This window comes from Erithacus rubecula, assembly GCF_903797595.1.
Source record: "Erithacus rubecula genome assembly, chromosome: 19".
NCBI classification, from domain to species: domain Eukaryota; kingdom Metazoa; phylum Chordata; class Aves; order Passeriformes; family Muscicapidae; genus Erithacus; species Erithacus rubecula.
The window spans coordinates 11,003,256-11,020,376 of NC_136671.1; the positions used below are offsets into that span (position 1 = coordinate 11,003,256).

Consider the following 17,121-nt stretch of genomic DNA (forward strand, 5'->3'; position numbering starts at 1 on the left):
AACACAAAATGTGTGTTGGTGCTGTGTGGTTGCTGGAACACGAGTTACAGTCAATAAAACCTGAATGAACTAAAAGTGGATTTGTGTTCTTTCAGAAATCATCAGAACAGCTGCTTTTTACCAGTTTGCTACAGACCCAGCTGTGTGGGATCTAACTGAAGGCACTTCAGGAGGAAGGACAGCCCTGCAGAGACAGACTGCTAAATAAACAGGTAAATGGCTGCAAACTGCAGGCCCTGTGTTAATCCCAGTTTTCAGTGAGAATTATTCACTTCCTACTCATGAATGTTACACAGTAATGGGTTGGAAGGGACCTAAAAGTCACCTCATTCCACCTATGGGCAGAGATACCTTCCACTATCCCAGTCTGCTCCAAGCCTCATCCAACTTGGCCTTAAACACTTCCAGGAATGGGGCAGCCACAGCTTCTCTGGGTACCCTGTGCCTCCCCATCCTCACAGGGAAGATTGTTTTCCCAATATAAACCTGCCCTCTGTCAGTTCAAAGCCATCCCCCCTTGTCCTGCTACTCTTGTTGGGTCCCTTCAAGTCCTGGAATGCCACAATTAGGTTACCCCAAAGCCTTTCACAAAAAAACAAACATACAAAAAAAACAAAAACAAAAAAAACCCACCTCTTTGATTTTTTTGAAGGCTGTCCATAAGACACACAGTAGTTACCACATTAATTACAAGCGAATTTTATTGAAAACAAGGTAAAAATCACTGCACTGGACAACACAGCGTGAGAGGTCTGTTTTTCCTGGACATACAACACCCAGACTCCAGCCAGCAGAGCAATGACACAGCTCCCCTGCCCCACAGCCAAGCCCATTTCTTCTCTTAAATACAAGCCCTGTTTTAAATGCTGTAGCCACGATTACAAAGCAGCTTGCATCTGAAACAGCACTTTAGAAATCACATATTAAGCACCAGCTTAATAATATTTGCTTACACAACCTATCTTTTTGCTCTTCTTCCCTCTATCACTCATTGACAGGTTTTGGTTTTTTTTTTTTTTTTTTTTTTTTTTTTTTTTTTCTTTATTTTCATAAGCACTTAATTCTTCCATGGTACAAAATGTATCCAAAACAAAGGCAGAAGACTCTTGCTGTGGAAATGCTTAAAGTTGTTGCCACTTGGCTTCATTGCCCAGGGCCTGAGAGACTCTTGTTCATGAACTGCCTCTTCACAAAGCAGATCCACCACTGCAGAAGGAAGTAGAGAATCAGAAAATCTGCAGAAGTGGATTGACTTTAAAGTATTCACTCTCTGACACACAACAAATATTAAGGCTCCAGTTTTCCACACAGTTTTCCACACTGCCTTCTACTGGAATTGAGGTGAACAAGACAATAGGAATGGACACAACCAGTTCATATTACAGGACTTTAAATTAAAGAGGGAAATTCTACTTATTTTACTTTTATTATATTTTATTCCAATACAATCATAAGTGAGGGATGCATCAGGAAACTATGCCTTTGAAACTAAATTAGCCTAAGTAATTTCAATATTAAATGCAGTCACATTTGCACATGAAACGTGAACACTCTAGGAGGTGACTCATTCATTGATTAGTGACTTTTTTCCATCTGGATATGAGGTAAAACAATTGACTTCAAAGCAACTCTCAAATCAGAGGTGCCTGGGAAAAGCAGCAGCACCTCTTTGTGCTTGTCAAGTCCTTTTGCAACCCCATCCAACAGCAGATGTGCAATGCTTTGAAGAGCTGAACCAGACCCTCTTATTACTGCCCTGCTTTTGAAACTAACCCAAACTGGCATTCACTGTCATATTACATCAGATTCAATTTATTGATAAGGTGCAGATGTGTAAAATCAGGCAGGCTTGGCTGAAATTACCCACTCCTGACCCTCACCCCATCACCTCACTTCACACGTGGCTAAAAAACCACCCCAACCTCTCCTTAGCTCTGTGGTGATGGCACTGAACTCTTACCTTGCTTGGCTTGTCACTCTGAGGATCAAACACTTTGTCACAAAGGCGAAGGCCAGTTTCTTGCCTCAGCTGCTGCAGGTAGGCCCTCATCACCTCTGCAAGCAGCACAGCAAAACCAGGGTAAACTGGGCAGCACCAACTCAAACTGGATTTAACTGGGAGGCATCAGACATCACTGCTTAAAGCACAGAGGGAGTTTCACATCTGCAGGCACTCCCAGCTGGCTGAGTTGATTTGCCCAATTTATCTATGAAACCAGGGGAATCCCCAAGGTCAGAAAATCCAGCTTGTGCTGCCCTCAGAAGACAGACTGCAGATTTAGAAGTTTTAAGTTTAACAGTATTTTTTCCAACTGTGCAGTTAATGAAGGGTGACCCTCAGAGCCCCTGGGTCAGCCTTACCTTCCTCCTGCTTGTTGGCAGGTTTGGCATAAATGGCATTGAGTGGAAAGCCAGGCTCCCCTGGGATTGGGAAGTTAGTGATTCCTAGTGTGTACATCTCCTTCTCTCCCTGGCCTTTGGAGTTACACTGGAAGAACCAGGCAAACAATGGGTTAGCAGTTATGAACAAAAGCTGGCAGAGCATTAGACCCAAATGTTTTACAAATCTGGAACATGAAAACTCATCAAGAAGAGCAACACAGCACATCCACAGCCTCAGAGAGTATTTGAGGCTCTGACAATTAGGACTGGGATGAACAGGATTATTTGTTCCCCTGGAAGGAGAATATAAGAAATCCATTTCTCAGAACAGACTGTTTTCCACCTGCACAGAAATTCAGTTTTCTCACCTTTTGCAGCTTTTTCAGGCATTCAGAAATGTAGAGAGTCACATAGATCAGTGTTCTGTCAGCTTCATTCTGCAAAACAAGAGCAGGAACTCTTAGATTACAGGACTTTGTGGAACTGATAAAGCCTGAAACAGGAATTAATTCAAACCATTTTGTTTCCCCATGAGAGAGAGATTTGCAATTCATGACATTAATCTGACTTTAAAGATTAAATGGAAGGGGAGTTTTTGTGATCTTCTAGAATTACTTCCTTGAAAATAAAATTTGTGTTCACAGCACCAGCCCTCCAAAGAACTAGAATATACTCAGTATCTTAAAAAATTACCTTAATTTCATAATTTTTGAAGAAAACATTAGCTTTGAAGTAGTAGATGGCTTCATCTATAATATCTGTGTCCTTGGCTAATAAAAAAGAGATACAGAGTTAAGCAGTGCACTTACACTACATTTGTCATAAGTTTTACTCACTGAAATACATAAGTATTATTGCAAAAGCAAAACCATGGTATTTACAAAAAGCAGAAGTCAGCACCATGTTACAGAAAACTTCTGAAACACCACAAGTTGAGACTGTAATATTTCAACTTCCTGCTCCCTTCTCCTTCCCCTGTGATGTGTCACTTCACAAACAGCAGCAATTCAGCAGTTCCCCACTTTTCTACCACTTTTGAGTAACTCATCAGAGTTTTAACATCATAAAAGGATCAAAAAAATGGTTTTGGAGAAAGCATCCCAGCACAATCAGATTCCATATCCTCTCCAAATAAAGGAGGGGAGCAGATCACAGTGACAATCTGACTTTTGCTACAATCCCAGACTGCTTCAATCCACTTCCTTTACATGTCCCTGTTCAAACTGAACTGCCCCATTTCTGGGGAATATCACACCTGGGAAATTGAAGGGGAATCTGTACCCAGCTGCCTGTGGGCCCTGCCCTGTGCCTGGAACTTCATTTCAGCTCTTGCAGCCCCACACCTCTAAGTGCTGCTGTTCCTCAGAGCAGCCCAAAGCTCTCTGCAGCTAAACCCCCACTTCCTCTGACACAGCAGCCTCACACCACCACAGCCTCCCCAAAACCCTGCTCAGGGGCACAGGCAGACACAGGGGGAAGCACCAGAACAGCAACCAGAGGCTTGGATTACTGAAACTAATTCAGCAGAACACGGAGCACAGTTATCTGTGCATAATTATTTTCTATGATTTACACAAGTGAAGTAATTGAAGACTTTCCTCCTCTCTAAATTGCAAAGCCTTCCATTTCCCACTGGTGACTCTTCCTGCCACTCCTGCTGGGGTTGGCTTAGAGCAACCCCTGAGATGATGAGCTACATCCAGTAATTCAGGGATTATTATAAACTTACTTTCTCGAGGTGCTGGGCCCTTGAACTGGCTTCTGATGGGTAACAGTGCCATGTTCCCAACTAGCTTGGTGTCTGAGTCCATTAAAGTGGAGTGGTAAGCCTAGAGACAGGGAGAGCTGGTTATTGATCCTACTGAAAATAGACATTTCCATATCCAATCACATATCTTCATCTAACAGGAGTAACAGCCTAGCTCATTTTGATGCTTCCAGCATTTTTCCTTGCACAAACAATTGCTATTTTCTGTTTAGGTCCAGATCTTGATGCCATTCTGGTAAATGCCAGGAAAGCACCAGAACTGCCACCACTTGCAGTTGCAGTGTGGTGGGAGATGAGATAAAATCTGTGTTGTTGTCTGCAGCCACAGTTCATCCCCAGACTGCCTGACCCCATCCTGGCAGCACCAAGGAAACAGCCCCACTCACCTGCCTGAGTTTTGGGGCATTGCACTGAAAGTTAGCTGGTCATTACAATATATATATCATTTATTTCCATGTCTGGTTATTAATATTAGATAATTAGCAATAAAGCCAGACTTAATGCATTAAAAAAACCCCAAACCAACAAAACTGATTTAAGTGAAAAGCAAACCAGCTTTTAGCATATAACAAATTCTTCCGGGTAAACCAATTTTAAACAAATGAGTTTAGTTTCTGGCACTTTTCAAACGTTTCCTGGGTGCGGTGCCAGGCCACTGGGAATCCCTCACCTCTTTTGTGGGGGGCAGAGGAGGATGTGACTGGGGGAGGCTGGCTGTAAAAAGCAGTTTATTTCAGGGAGGGGAAGGTGGTGTGAAGAAGCCAGAGCCAAGCCCTGCTGGGAGCGCCCTCTCCCCCGCCGCTGCCGGGGCTCGCACCCTCCCGGCTGCGGGTGGATCCCCGGCAGGGGGAGGAGGAAGAGGAAAGCGCTGGCCTTGCAGCAGCCACCATAAAGAGCCATTCCCTGCTCTCAGCAGCGCTCCCCTGCTGCAGCCGCAGCCCCTCTTTCCCCCCGCAGCAGAGCCCCTTCCCCGGCCCGGGATCGCCGATCGCCCCCGCCGCGCCCGGCCCGGCCCCGCCGCCCGCGCCCTCCTGCCCGCGCCGCCGCCGCGGAGCCGCTCACCGGCATCTCGAAGGGCAGGAGGCGGCTCGGCGGGGCCGGGCGGGAGGGGAGCGGGGCGAACCGGGCAGCAAAGCGGACACAGAGCTTCCTCCTCCGCCTACGCTGCAGGAAATGAGGCAGCGGCAGAGGCGGTGCGAGCAGGGGAAGCGGGAGCCGTGCACCGCCCCGGAGGAAGCGCACCGGGAAGGGATCGCGGGAGGCAGCGCTGTGCCCGGGCACTGCCCGTATAGAGAAAGGGCCGCCGAGAGGCACTGCTGTGCCAGGACACTGCCGGTACCGGGAGGGGATCCCGGGAGGCAGCGCTGTGCCCGGGCACTGCCGGTACCGGGAGGGGATCCCGGGGGCAGCGCTGTGCCCGGGCACTGCCCGTATAGAGAAAGGGCCGCCGAGAGGCACTGCTGTGCCAGGACACTGCCGGTACCGGGAGGGGATCCCGGGGGCAGCGCTCTTGTCAGGCTCGGGGAAGAGGTTCCGGGATGTTTGCTCGCAGCTGTTTTTCTCTCCTGTGTGTTTCCAGCCCAGCCCAGCACGGGGCACTCCGTGCAATGAAGTACAAGTACACACGTGCTGTGTTCAGGATACCGTATTTTAAGGTGCACGCTCCAATTGCTATGAAGCCATTACCTTCCCTTTGACCCAGCGTTGCTGGATTTGTCCCCTGTGCCTGACACCCGGCATGAGTCAGTGAGATAAAATGGGGAGATTTGGAAGGTGAGTCACAATAATTCAACTGCAGGGCTGGGGTTTATCCTTTCAACACGCCCTAAGCGTGGCTCATCCCAAAGGCAGTCTGGAGGTGAAGTAAACCACAGTTTCCCCTACTTTTGAATTGTTTAATTCAGCCAGAACAAGACCTGCCATATACAGATTTTTCTGAGCCCTTTTCCTCTAGATATTCAGGATTTGCTGGTCTGTTGAACCTCTTGCCCAATTCTGGCTCTGCATTTTTATATGTACTCACACTGGCCTATGTATAACACACACAAGTATAATAAAAAAAATGTTTATTAAAGTAGTTACACTATAAATATTCATTATTTTACAGATAAAACATCAAGTGGTTTTGTGTAGGGGTTGGGGTTTTTTGTTATTTAATTTTTATTTTTTACCAAAAGTGAAGTACTTTCCTCCCAATTTGAACATATTTTTTATTCATCCACACGATCTTGAAAGTATTCATCCACAAGAGCAGATTTATCTTCTTCACATTCCTGTAAAAAAAAAAAAAATCAGAAAAATATAAACCTTCAACCTGGGTTGAACACAGGAATCATCAGGGGATTATTATATTATGGATACTTCCTAATTTTTCATCTTCTCCCCAATGGTCCCTTACCTTTGGTTCTTTAAATTCCAGATCTTCTCCATACTGAATGGTGAAGTCTATGTGCTGCAGAACAATGTTTATACTTTCCTCATCAGAGCGATCCAAAGGCAGGAATCGAACCATACCATAGTCATCAATCTATAGAAGGATTCAAAGGATATTGGTAGAGAAATGCAGAAAGTTAATTCTCAACCACAGCTCTCTAAGCCACTTCTTTAAACCACATTTGTCTGGACTTCTAAAATACCATTTAAAGTCATACTGCAAAGCAACAGCAATTCTCTGCTCAGAACACCTGGCTACCAGTCCTAAGTTCTACACAACAGCAAAAGCCAGTTCCCAGAATTGCCAACAGAAAAGAATTCAAAGAGAATCTATTGGCTATAATCCAAATACCAAGAGTATCATATCAGTAGTATCAAGAATCTTGTCCTAATCTGAAAAAATGAACAACTGAATTAAAAGAGACAAATAAGTGATAATGAATTTTAGGGTACCAGTGCAAAAGCAATATACGTACCAATCCACATATAGATTTGGTCAGTTTTTTAAACCTTTTACTTCTCAATATATTTGTAGAATCTTCAATCATAGAATACATATCTGGATCCAAGTACCTGGATGAAACAAAGTCATCATCAAATCTGAAAGTCATTCAGGATGACACAAAAGATTCAAGATAATTATTTACAGAAAAATCCAGAGATCAGTACAAACATGGAGCTATTCTTCTGACTCTGACTAAACTAAGCATCCTACCCAGATGTTTCAAGATTATTGTTTGAAATAAACAAAATCCATATTCCAATTCAAAGGACTATGTTTAATTGTGGGAAACATTAGACTGAACTTCCAGTGAACTTTGTCTCAGTATATTATACTACAGAGTAAATAATTTTTTGGAGCTTACTTTTCTATTTCCTTCTTGGCTTTCTTGCTCAGCAAATCCATTTTGGTCATGACGTTGATCTGTGGAATCTCCAAAGATATCATTGCACTGAGAGCTGCCAGGATTCCAGAAATAAACTTGAAGAGGATGAAAAATGATGTATTAAAGTACAGAAAAACACAATATAAACATGCAGGACACTCAACCACAGGCCAACTCTGGTCATGAATATATGGACCATGGACACAAAGCCGTATCAGGAATCATTCTGTTGGAAAAAGGAGGTGCCAAGTACCCCCTCAATTTTTGGAGCCCCAAATATGGTCTGAAAATATGCCACTGAAAAGTGCATTAAGAACACCCAAACCCTTCCTGGGATAATTACTGCTGAAATAGAAAGTGGCCTGCTTGTTCTTGGGATGTGAGAAAGCTCTTGTGGAATCACAGAAGAATTTAGGTTGGAAGGGACTTCTGGAGGTTATCTGCCTCCTACAACTGTTCAAATTGAGGCACTTCCAGGTTAGACCAGGCTGCTCTGGGGTTTTCCCAGTCAAGTTTTGACTCTGTGAACATTCACTGCACAATCCCTCTGTGCCTGTCCCATCTCACCACTCTCACAGTGCTGGCTGCCTTTACATCCATCTGGGATTGTCCTTGCTGCACGCTGTGTCTGAGGCAGCTGATGACAGCAACCAGATCTCCCTGGACTTGGCAATTCTTCCTCTGGGCAAACCCAGCTCCCCGAATGGCTCACTTGTTGTTCTTTATAAAAACAAACTTTATCAACAGATTTCAAATGGATACCTTGAAAGATTCCACCATAAACTGAGAATCCACAAGGAAAACTCCACAGACACGGAATTCCCACTGCTGCAGCTGCTCCACCAACTGTTTCATCACTGGCAGGTGTGTGTAGAGTTCAATCTGACCTGGGGAACACTCAGGTTATTAAAAGGCAGGAATGGGATGCAAACAGGAAAGTCCACAGTTACATGCAGACATGGAAATTGCACTTAAATAAAATCTGGTAAGGAAAACATTCTCTTTTTAGGCAGCTCTGACTGTGTTTGGCTGAAGTGGAGAAGAAATAAAGGAGGGTTTTTCCTCCTTTGGTCTCCAGTTAGTGTTAGTTTGTAGCTGCCATAGCTCATGATGCTACCAAACATCTGTGCAGTCACCCACATCTGCCCAGGACAAAGTTCACTCCTGAGACACCTGAAAGAGTGGCTCTGACAGCTGTTAATAACTCAACAAAATGGGAATTGTCACAGCCATCTACAAGCAAATTTTCCAATTTGCCAATTTCCCACTGCTTATGAAGAGCGATACCAAAACATGGGCGTGTGTTTACCTGGGCAATCAAACAAAACATAGTCATCCTCCACGTGCCCAAGGCTCTCCTCCAGCCAGCTGAAGTTATTGGCAAAGTATTCCATGCAAAACACCAAGCCACCATTGGGGCCAAACCTCAAGGACTCATCCTCCATGACATCGTCCACTTCTATCAGCTCGCGGATGTCTGCGAGAACACAAAGGTCACCAAAGCCAGGAGAGGAACTCTGCAGGCACTTTGGGAGCTGAGGAAACCAACACGACTTTCCAGCAGCTCTGGGTGCAGGGGGATCTCCCTGGCACAGGCACAGCCAGCAGCCAAACAAAATGGTTTATGTTGATGGGACTTACACAAATGCCTTGATTCTCCTAATAAGTAGATGCTAAATACTTCTCTGGACTTATCTGGGGGGGGTTTGAGGGTTCCTGGTGATTGTCTGGGAAACATCTCATTCCCCAGATTTCCCTCTGATAGTGCTGGATCTTCTAATGAATCTCTTCTGCTGCAAGTATCTCAGCAATGTGGCCAGGTCAAGATGCACCTTTTTTATCACCTTTGCTCAGACACAAGCACTGTTGCTGTTCTCAAAACTGAGGCATCTGCCAGTACATCTCAATCACTGTGTCAGGTAAATATAGGGATTAAGCACGAGCTGGCACATGGAGTAGGGACAGTGACTGATGTGGGGAGTTATCCCTATTACAAGACTGCATTAATCTCTGACACAGGCACTCAGTACTATTTGGTACCGGACTAGAACTATTCACTGATACAAGGATCACAGACTATTTTGTTGAAACGATTTTCCAACATCTTCCCCCACTGCTGCATGGGCTCCGTTTTAGAGCAACAGAGCTTGTCCGGTAGCACTTGTCGGAGCCCAGCCGTGCCCGGGGCTGCCGCTCACCTGCCATGACGGGGTAGCTGAAGAGCTCGGCCGCCGGGTCCAGGTTCACCACCTGCACGGCGCGGCCCAGCGCCTCGCAGTGCTGCACCATGGTGGAGCAGTACGTGCTCTGCAAGGCACACCCGGCGGTCAGGAGCCGTCTGCAGGCTCCCCCCGCTCCCCGCCGCTCCCCGCTCCCCGCCGTTCCCCGCTCACCTTCCCGCTGCCCGCCGGGCCCATCACCAGCTGCGCGTACCGCGGCATGGCTGCGGCGGCCCGGCGGGAATTGGCCGCTGCGGCGCGCCGTAGCTGGGCTGAACCCGTGAAGCTCAGCGCGGTACGGCGAGCCGGCGCGGTCAAACCGTGCACGCCCCTCTCGCGAGACGGCGGCGCTGGGGCGGGCGCACGTGCGCGCGCGGTGAGGGACCGGGACCCGCCGCGGCCCGAGGGGCCTCCGGTAACACCGACACCGCCCCCGGGTCCCCCCGCCCCGCTCCCTCCGCTCAGCCCCCGCCTGGCGGCTCCCACGCCCGCCCGCTGCCTCTCCTCCGGAGCCGCTGCCGCCCCTCGCAGCGATCCCCCCGCTGCTTGTACCGAGCATCCTCCGGGCGCCCTCCTTGCCGTCAGCCCCGGCACCGCCCCGCCTTGCGAGCCCGCCCCTCCTCAGGTACCGCACCGCATCCCCTCGGCTCCCCCCCAGTTCTGCCCCCACAAATCCCCCCGGCTCCCCCCGTCCCACCGTGTCTGGTGTCCCTCACCTGCCCCCGACCCAACCCCACTTTTGCCTCCTTACCCCCCAGCGCCCCCGCGCCTGTTTGGGCTGTCCATGGGCGCCCCAGCGTCCCCACCCGCCCCGTGCCCATCTGCCGCCGGTCCTTGTCCCTCCACCCTGAATCCACCTCCTCTGGAATTTTCCCTCAGCACAGCTTGTACAACATCCGAAGCTCCCTCACACATATCTTGTTTGTTCCCATCGTCCTGGGGAATTTCTTGTGTGTTACAAACTCTTTCCTTATTGACTCCTGTCTTCTAAGTCCCTTACTTGAAAACGTGTGTATAAACCACCATTAAATCCATTAGTGGCTTGAGTTTGCTTTCCTTTTTTTATGCTCTGTTTTTTTCTCCCCAGTGTTCTTGGATCAGATTGTGACTCTTCAGGCAGTGATTTAAATTATCCCTTTCCTTTGCTAATATGCAAGAGGTACCTGCCCCCAGTGCCCCCACTGTTCTTGTGTGACTGATTTAACATGATACTTCATGTTGCCCTTAACCCAGTAATTCCATTAGCGTTTCTGAAAGGTTTTTCTTCATGTTGTGGCACTTTGGTTTCTTTCCCCTTTTATGCTGGAATTCCAATAGTGCTTGGTGTCCTTTGTAGCAGTTTTCTCCTTGTTTCTATTATTTTTTACTCCCATTTTCTTCTTCCTGATCTCTTATGCTCTTTTAACACTCGCACTATTTCCTCTGGGATTCTTTGCGAGTTGGGAGGGATGTGACTGACTGAAACCCAGCCTTTGTGTCCTGATTCTCTCCCGCTGTGCCCTGCAGGGCTGTGACATGGCCACAGAGGTGGCTGAGCCAGTGCTGCCTGACTGCAGAGGGGACGGCAGGAGCGGTGCCAGGTCCGACGCCGATTACCCCCTGCGGGTGCTCTACTGTGGAGGCAAGTGCTGGAGCTGCCTGGCTGTGGCAGGAGTGGGGGCACAGAGCTCTCCCTGCTCTAAAGCCATTAGCACAGAAAAGGCCTCTGAGCATTAGGATGAGAGCAAGAAATGGAATGCACTGAATCGCTGTGTTGTGTTTTAGAAGTGTTCTTTACTCCTTCCATTCGTAGTTATATAGTGGGTGGAATTTAAAGGGAAGTAAATAATCTTGGCAGGTGTGTTTTTAGATAGGAATGGCATTTTGCTTCAGGCTGGAGTACAGGAGGAAACAGCCCTGTTGTGTTCAGAGTCTGCACTGTTGGTTTGGGTGTCCCCTCTTTGGGACATTGGCAGCTCTTGGAGAAAGGAAAGCTGACCAAACCACCTGGTACTTTGTTCAGTGTCTCTTTTCCCTCAGGTACAAGTGGTGGTTTGTTCTGTAGCTTTTCCCAACCTTGGGCATCTCCTCCCCTTCCTTCAGTGACTGGCAGCTCTTGCTGTGATGGTTTTATTCTAATACAGAGCATGTGAGCACAGGTCTAATGAGAGAGGAATTTAAATGTGGAGTGGCAACAATAAAGAAATGTTTTTGAGTCAGTGTGTGGTTATAACCAGAAGTTATATAAGAACTCATCCCTGACTTTAAAATACCATTTGGAATTTAATTACTAAGACTGTAAGTAAAAAGATAAAAAGTAAAAAATTCTTTTTGTAATCTGTTCTTTTTTCCCCCCCCTTTTTTCTCCAGTCTGCTCATTGCCAACAGAGGTGAGTTAATTTTTTGTTATCCAAATTTCCTTCTGTCCTATTATGCCCTATTTTTGTATATTTGTGATGTATTTTGTCATTCCTCCACTAACAAGATTCATATGGCTTTTCTCCAGTACTGTGAATACATGCCTGATGTGACTAAATGCAGACAATGGTTAGAAAAGAATTTTCCAGATGAATTTGCAAAACTTACAGTAGGTAGGAGTCTTTTCTGTTTTCTAACTGTTATGTGTCCTTGGACATATTTAGAAATATCTGAGCTTGTCCAGTTCTTATCTCTTTCCTTTTCCTCCTATATCCTGTGAAAGTTAATGCTTTGGATGCTGTGAAATAGGTTTTATAATGCCAGAAAACACTACATAATCATTGTGTGGTTTCATTAATAATATCTGAGCTTTCTTAAGGCTGCTGCCATAAACAGTCATCCATGCACTTGTTTCTCATCTGAGTTACTTTATTGGATTTTATGTCTGTCCAGTCTACAGTGGATGGCTGGAGGAAAGGTCATTAATAATGCAGAACTTATTTGTTTGCATTGGAATTTCAACATTAACATTATCATTAATTTCTGTCTCTCTGTGCATGAGCCTTTATTGCAATTGTTACTGCAAATTTGAGCTGAAGCTTTTCTGGAGTCTAACTTGCATAAATACTATAATGAAAATGTAACATGCATCAGTCAAAAGGCTGCTGCATTTCAGAATAGTTTACATTTTGTCCCTGTAAGACTAATTTTGTTCTTTTTTCTCCTTTCTGCTGCATTCAAGAAAATTCACCTAAACAGGAAGCTGGGGTTGGAGAAGGCCAAGGAAATGTGGGAGGAGGAGAAGAAGAGGAGAAGAAGAAGCAAAAGAGAGGCAAGGTCTAAATAGTTGATTGTGGTACTGATTTAAAAGCAGTTTGAGGCATCCCTTTCTCACCTGCAGGTCTGGACCAGGGCAGAAATTCCTTGCATTTTGGTGGTTAGCTCTGCACAGAACATAGGGAATAGGGAATATCTCCCTCCCTGTGGTCTGTGCCAGTGGAAATGTTGGACAGGAGGGACAGGCAGGGAGAGGTGACCTGCATCCCACTGTTCCTGTCACCACTGTCACAGTCAGGGAGCAATCCTGCCAACCTGAAATCAGCTGGCATTTCTCCCAGAATGATCTGCCCTGTTGAGCAGCACTTTATGGGCTGCTTGCAGAGTGGAACAAAGGTTCTTCCCTCTCTCAATGCCTCATGACTCTGCTTTTGCCTTTGTTGCTTCCCACCTCTCTGTATTCACGGAACAGGATTTGGTTTTTATGCTTTTAAATCTATTACCTGTGTCTCCAGTAGCAGCTGTGTCTCTCTTCCCAGCACTACTAATGAAAAACATTTTCAAAACCCAACTTTGGAAGATAAAAAGTTATGTGGAACAATTTAAACACACTTTTATCTTTGATTGTTGGAGCTCTTTCTGCTGAATTAATTAACATACTTTCCACCATAAATCAGAGATCTGGAGCTGTTAATATGCATTTGCCTGTGCAGTGTCACTTGTGTGTAATGCTCCAGAAATTATAGTTAATACCCTGCACGATTCATATTTTATGCCACATATATTTTTGGTTTATTTCTGGTATCTTGGTAACCAGTTTAATTTACCTCCTCAGCAGGCAATGTGTAGTGACAACAGTAATTCATGTTGTGTAGCTTGGATGCTTTTCCCAGAGATTTCAGGACATTTTATTTGAACATTAATTTGTTGTAAGAGGTGGTATGATTAATTTTCAGTCTGGTTTTTGGTTCTAAAATAATAGTGCATAAAATATCTAGTGATGTTTCTCCTAGAAGTTAAAGTTTCATGAGAACTTACAGTATAGTGTTAAGTAGGATGGTGTAGGAGTGGCCTTAAGAATGTGAAGGAAAATAAGCACAAACTTCATAAAACACTGCAGAAACTCACTGAAGAAAATTAAGGCAGAAATTTACTGTCTTAAAATTATCAGACACCAGTTTATAATAAAACAGAATTGAAAGTGCTGCATGTTAGGAACAGAAGCAGTCACAGGGCTTGGTTTACTTGTCATAAATTCTTTAGGTCTTTATGCTGAGAAGGCTCAGAAACATGAAACTTTGGTTGCCCTGGAATAACTTGATGACTGTACACGAAGTTAGCTGAGATCTTAATCTGGCTTGAAGAATCCTAATGAGTGGAATGTATCTGTTGCATGCCTTATTCCAGCTCAGAAATGCCTGATATGGGGAGTGTTCCCATATCTGCTGTTCAACTGTTGCTGTTGATCTGCTGTTTAATCCAGCAGACTGAGGAAAGCAAGACCTTGTGGCCTCAGGAAATGGGCATGAGCAGCTTGCTTTGCCTCAGACACAAACCCTGAGGATGTTAAAAGTTGTGGAAAATATCAAAGAAAAATTCAGCCCAAAGAGCAATGTAAATGTAGACCAAACACAGTGATTGGTAAAGTGTGGGGGAAAAGCCTTTTTTTTTCTAATTGTAGTGGGGGTCTGCAATTTGTGCTTGAATGCACATTTGACATGTATATATTATTTCCCATAATACTGGACTTTGATGACATGGGATCTGTCTTCAATAATATAAACCTCAGACAATATGCAAAACACATTTTTGCTTGCCAGCAGTGTAGAGGAGCTGTTTATTTGTTTATAGTGACAAAATCTGACTTTGTATGCTTTTTTCTCTGATGAACTATGACATAATTTAATTGACCATATAACCTTATGCTCTGTTTTAAAGGTGGGAGAGGTCAGATAAAACAGAAGAAGAAGACTGTACCACAGAAAGTTACGATAGCTAAAATTCCCAGAGCAAAGAAGAAATACGTCACGAGAGTTTGTGGCCTCGCCACATTTGGTGAGTTTGGGTTTTCCTGGTGTTGGATGTGCCTCCCTTTCACCTCTTGATATTTCTTCTGTGGGGAATCTTCTTCCAGCTGTGAGATGAAAGTCCCAAGGTGCTTTTGAAGCATGTCAAAGGTACATTCACTGGCTTCCCCCAGAGATAAATCGTTAAGGTGCTTACTGCTATGATTTTTAAACAAAGAGGGTGACAGGTTTTTTGAAACAGGGTGCAGACTCACATCAACAGAACATGTAGAGGACATTCAGCAATTTCTACCTTGAAGTATTTGTAGATCTGTAAAGTCACGTTTTGGGTGTAAACAACAGACTTGGCTTTCAATGGAAACTAGCAAAGCTTCAACTGTAAAGTGCCACTACTTTTTCAAGTCAAAACAAGATTTTGGCTTTAATCTTGAGAAAATATTTTTATGATAACAGCTGTACTTAAATTGCCCATTTTCCCCTTGGCAGAAATTGATCTTAAGGAAGCACAAAGATTTTTTGCTCAGAAGTTTTCCTGCGGTGCCTCAGTAACAGGAGAAGATGAAATCATCATTCAGGGGGACTTTACAGATGACATCATTGATGTAATCCAGGAGAAGTGGCCTGAGGTAATAAACCCTTCTCTCTGTCAGGAACAGACACACTTTTTCACACTAGCCTGGGACTTTACAATGATTTTGGGAAAGAGTTTCATCTTTGGCAGCACAGACTGGTGCACAAAAATAAAAGAGCAGTTGTTGCATTCCTACCCTACAGTAAGGCAGACATGTTAGAATAAATCCAGCTGTCAAATATCTGTGGCTTTTTTGTGACCATTTCTTAACAGTGAGTGTCTATGTATTCTTACATTGCAATCCTATTTTTCAACACCTCTTAAAATACTGCAAAATTAAAACAAACAAGCCCCACACATTTGTGCTTCAGAAGAAATCAGCTAGTGTGGGTTGGACTGAAATTTAAGGCTGAGAACTGTACTTGCAAGGGCTTTCTGTGACTCTCTCTTGTCCTGGCATTTCCCAAGTGAATTCTTTCTGGTTTAACTCCATAGGCTTGTCTTTATTCCCAGCCCTGCAGGCTCAGCTGTGTCCTGTAAGCACGTGCCACTCATGCAGGATTTACAGCAGGGGATCTGGAATGGTGCTGTTCACATCTCCCACATTTCACCACATTTACAGGGGTGCACATTGAAGGAAGCATGTAAAAAGAAAATACTCAATTTGCTGTATTTTGGCTTTTTCTCCCTAGGTGGATGATGACAGCATTGAAGATCTTGGAGAAGTCAAGAAGTGATAGTGGAAAATTACCCTTATTTAATTATATGGTTATAAATGATATAGCAAAGTGAGGCTTCTAAATCCATTTGCTCTGCAGTGAAACTGTGGAGAACCCATATCCTTGGCATTCTCACTGTTCTGTATAGGCTGCTTGGTTTTGTTTTTTTCTTTTGGGTTTTTTTTTTGTGATATTTGCCAAAGTTAAATTGGGGTTCTACCATGCTTACGCATGAAGTAGATTAAATAAAATAACTGTTCCTCACTGAATAGTTTCTGAGGTTTTTTATATCTACCTATCTTATGGGAGAATCAGAATTTAAGGCATTAAAATTTGTTTTTATATGCTGTCCTTTCTGCTGAGCTTAACTGAATAAGGTGTGGCTGATGTAGACACTTCTACCTCTCATTTACCTGTAGAGAATTGTAGAAATCAGAATGGAACAAATATTCTAAAGTATTTTAAGCAGCTAAAGAGCAGTGAATCCTGAAGTGGCTATACAGCTGGGCTGAAGTGATCATTCTACATCCCTGCCAACTGAATTATTTTATTAAATGGAAACAGTTAATAAACACTTTATTTTACTAAGCCGAGACACTGAGAAATATGTGAATATGGCTTAGAAATTTATCCTATTTTCATAATTCCAAAGATCTCCTAACTCTGCTGGGCTTCTAGGTGAGGCAATTGTAATGGCTTTATGCTTTTAAGCTGCTGCTTGTTGAAGAATGGTAGTAATGAAACAAATTAATAGTGAGCTCTATTAATAGTGAGCATTATTCCACAGGCCATGTTAGCAGGTGGGGTGAGGTGCCAGCTTGGCTGTCTGTACTCCCAAAAACAGCCTCGAGTGTCGATTTTTGTTGCTTTTTGTTTCACTGTTCCATTTAATAACAATAAATGTTCCCTGGTGGCAGAGTCCTGGAAGTGACGTGCTCCTG

At 44.6% G+C, this 17,121-nt stretch overlaps 3 protein-coding genes across 3 annotated transcripts; 1 reads left to right on the top strand and 2 right to left on the bottom strand.

The window, feature by feature from the left end:
* Nucleotides 1–683: 683 nt before the first annotated feature.
* On the bottom strand, nucleotides 684–5,334 carry ARPC3 (actin related protein 2/3 complex subunit 3). Its single transcript, XM_079322125.1, has 7 exons — nucleotides 5,213–5,334; nucleotides 4,112–4,211; nucleotides 3,076–3,152; nucleotides 2,751–2,819; nucleotides 2,362–2,488; nucleotides 1,961–2,055; nucleotides 684–1,206 (listed from the first exon to the last, which is right to left on the bottom strand). The coding sequence occupies exons 1-7, from the start codon at nucleotides 5,216–5,218 to the stop codon at nucleotides 1,144–1,146; spliced, it is 537 nt and encodes a 178-aa protein (XP_079178251.1). The 5' UTR covers nucleotides 5,219–5,334; the 3' UTR covers nucleotides 684–1,143.
* Nucleotides 5,335–6,201: 867 nt separating this feature from the next.
* Nucleotides 6,202–9,996, bottom strand: GPN3 (GPN-loop GTPase 3). The gene is made up of 8 exons (XM_079322124.1): nucleotides 9,864–9,996; nucleotides 9,669–9,777; nucleotides 8,780–8,947; nucleotides 8,233–8,357; nucleotides 7,450–7,565; nucleotides 7,060–7,156; nucleotides 6,549–6,677; nucleotides 6,202–6,423 (listed from the first exon to the last, which is right to left on the bottom strand). Exons 1-8 carry the CDS (start codon nucleotides 9,909–9,911, stop codon nucleotides 6,361–6,363), a joined length of 855 nt encoding a protein of 284 aa, XP_079178250.1. The 5' UTR covers nucleotides 9,912–9,996; the 3' UTR covers nucleotides 6,202–6,360.
* A 9-nt stretch (nucleotides 9,997–10,005) lies between these two features.
* On the top strand, nucleotides 10,006–16,449 carry DENR (density regulated re-initiation and release factor). Its single transcript, XM_079322126.1, has 8 exons — nucleotides 10,006–10,314; nucleotides 11,196–11,310; nucleotides 12,039–12,058; nucleotides 12,175–12,259; nucleotides 12,829–12,918; nucleotides 14,802–14,918; nucleotides 15,377–15,516; nucleotides 16,154–16,449. The coding sequence occupies exons 2-8, from the start codon at nucleotides 11,205–11,207 to the stop codon at nucleotides 16,196–16,198; spliced, it is 603 nt and encodes a 200-aa protein (XP_079178252.1). The 5' UTR covers nucleotides 10,006–10,314; nucleotides 11,196–11,204; the 3' UTR covers nucleotides 16,199–16,449.
* The last annotated feature ends 672 nt before the right edge of the window (nucleotides 16,450–17,121 follow it).

Bases quoted from the DNA above. Each gene is read 5' to 3' on its own strand.
- GPN3 (XM_079322124.1), bottom strand. From the start codon at position 9,911: ATGCCGCGGTACGCGCAGCTGGTGATGGGCCCGGCGGGCAGCGGGAAG. The intron at 8,358-8,779 runs GTAAACACACGC...AGTGTTCCCCAG, and splicing joins TGTTTTGTTTGATTGCCCAG to GTCAGATTGAACTCTACACA. The intron at 6,424-6,548 runs GTAAGGGACCAT...TTTTTTTTACAG, and splicing joins TGGAATTTAAAGAACCAAAG to GAATGTGAAGAAGATAAATC.
- DENR (XM_079322126.1), top strand. From the start codon at position 11,205: ATGGCCACAGAGGTGGCTGAGCCAGTGCTGCCTGACTGCAGAGGGGAC. The intron at 11,311-12,038 runs GCAAGTGCTGGA...TTTTTTCTCCAG, and splicing joins GCGGGTGCTCTACTGTGGAG to TCTGCTCATTGCCAACAGAG. The intron at 12,260-12,828 runs GTAGGAGTCTTT...GCTGCATTCAAG, and splicing joins ATTTGCAAAACTTACAGTAG to AAAATTCACCTAAACAGGAA.
- ARPC3 (XM_079322125.1), bottom strand. The intron at 2,489-2,750 runs GTGAGAAAACTG...TGGTTCTTCCAG, and splicing joins GCCTGAAAAAGCTGCAAAAG to TGTAACTCCAAAGGCCAGGG. The intron at 2,056-2,361 runs GTAAGGCTGACC...TGCTGCTTGCAG, and splicing joins TGCCAACAAGCAGGAGGAAG to AGGTGATGAGGGCCTACCTG.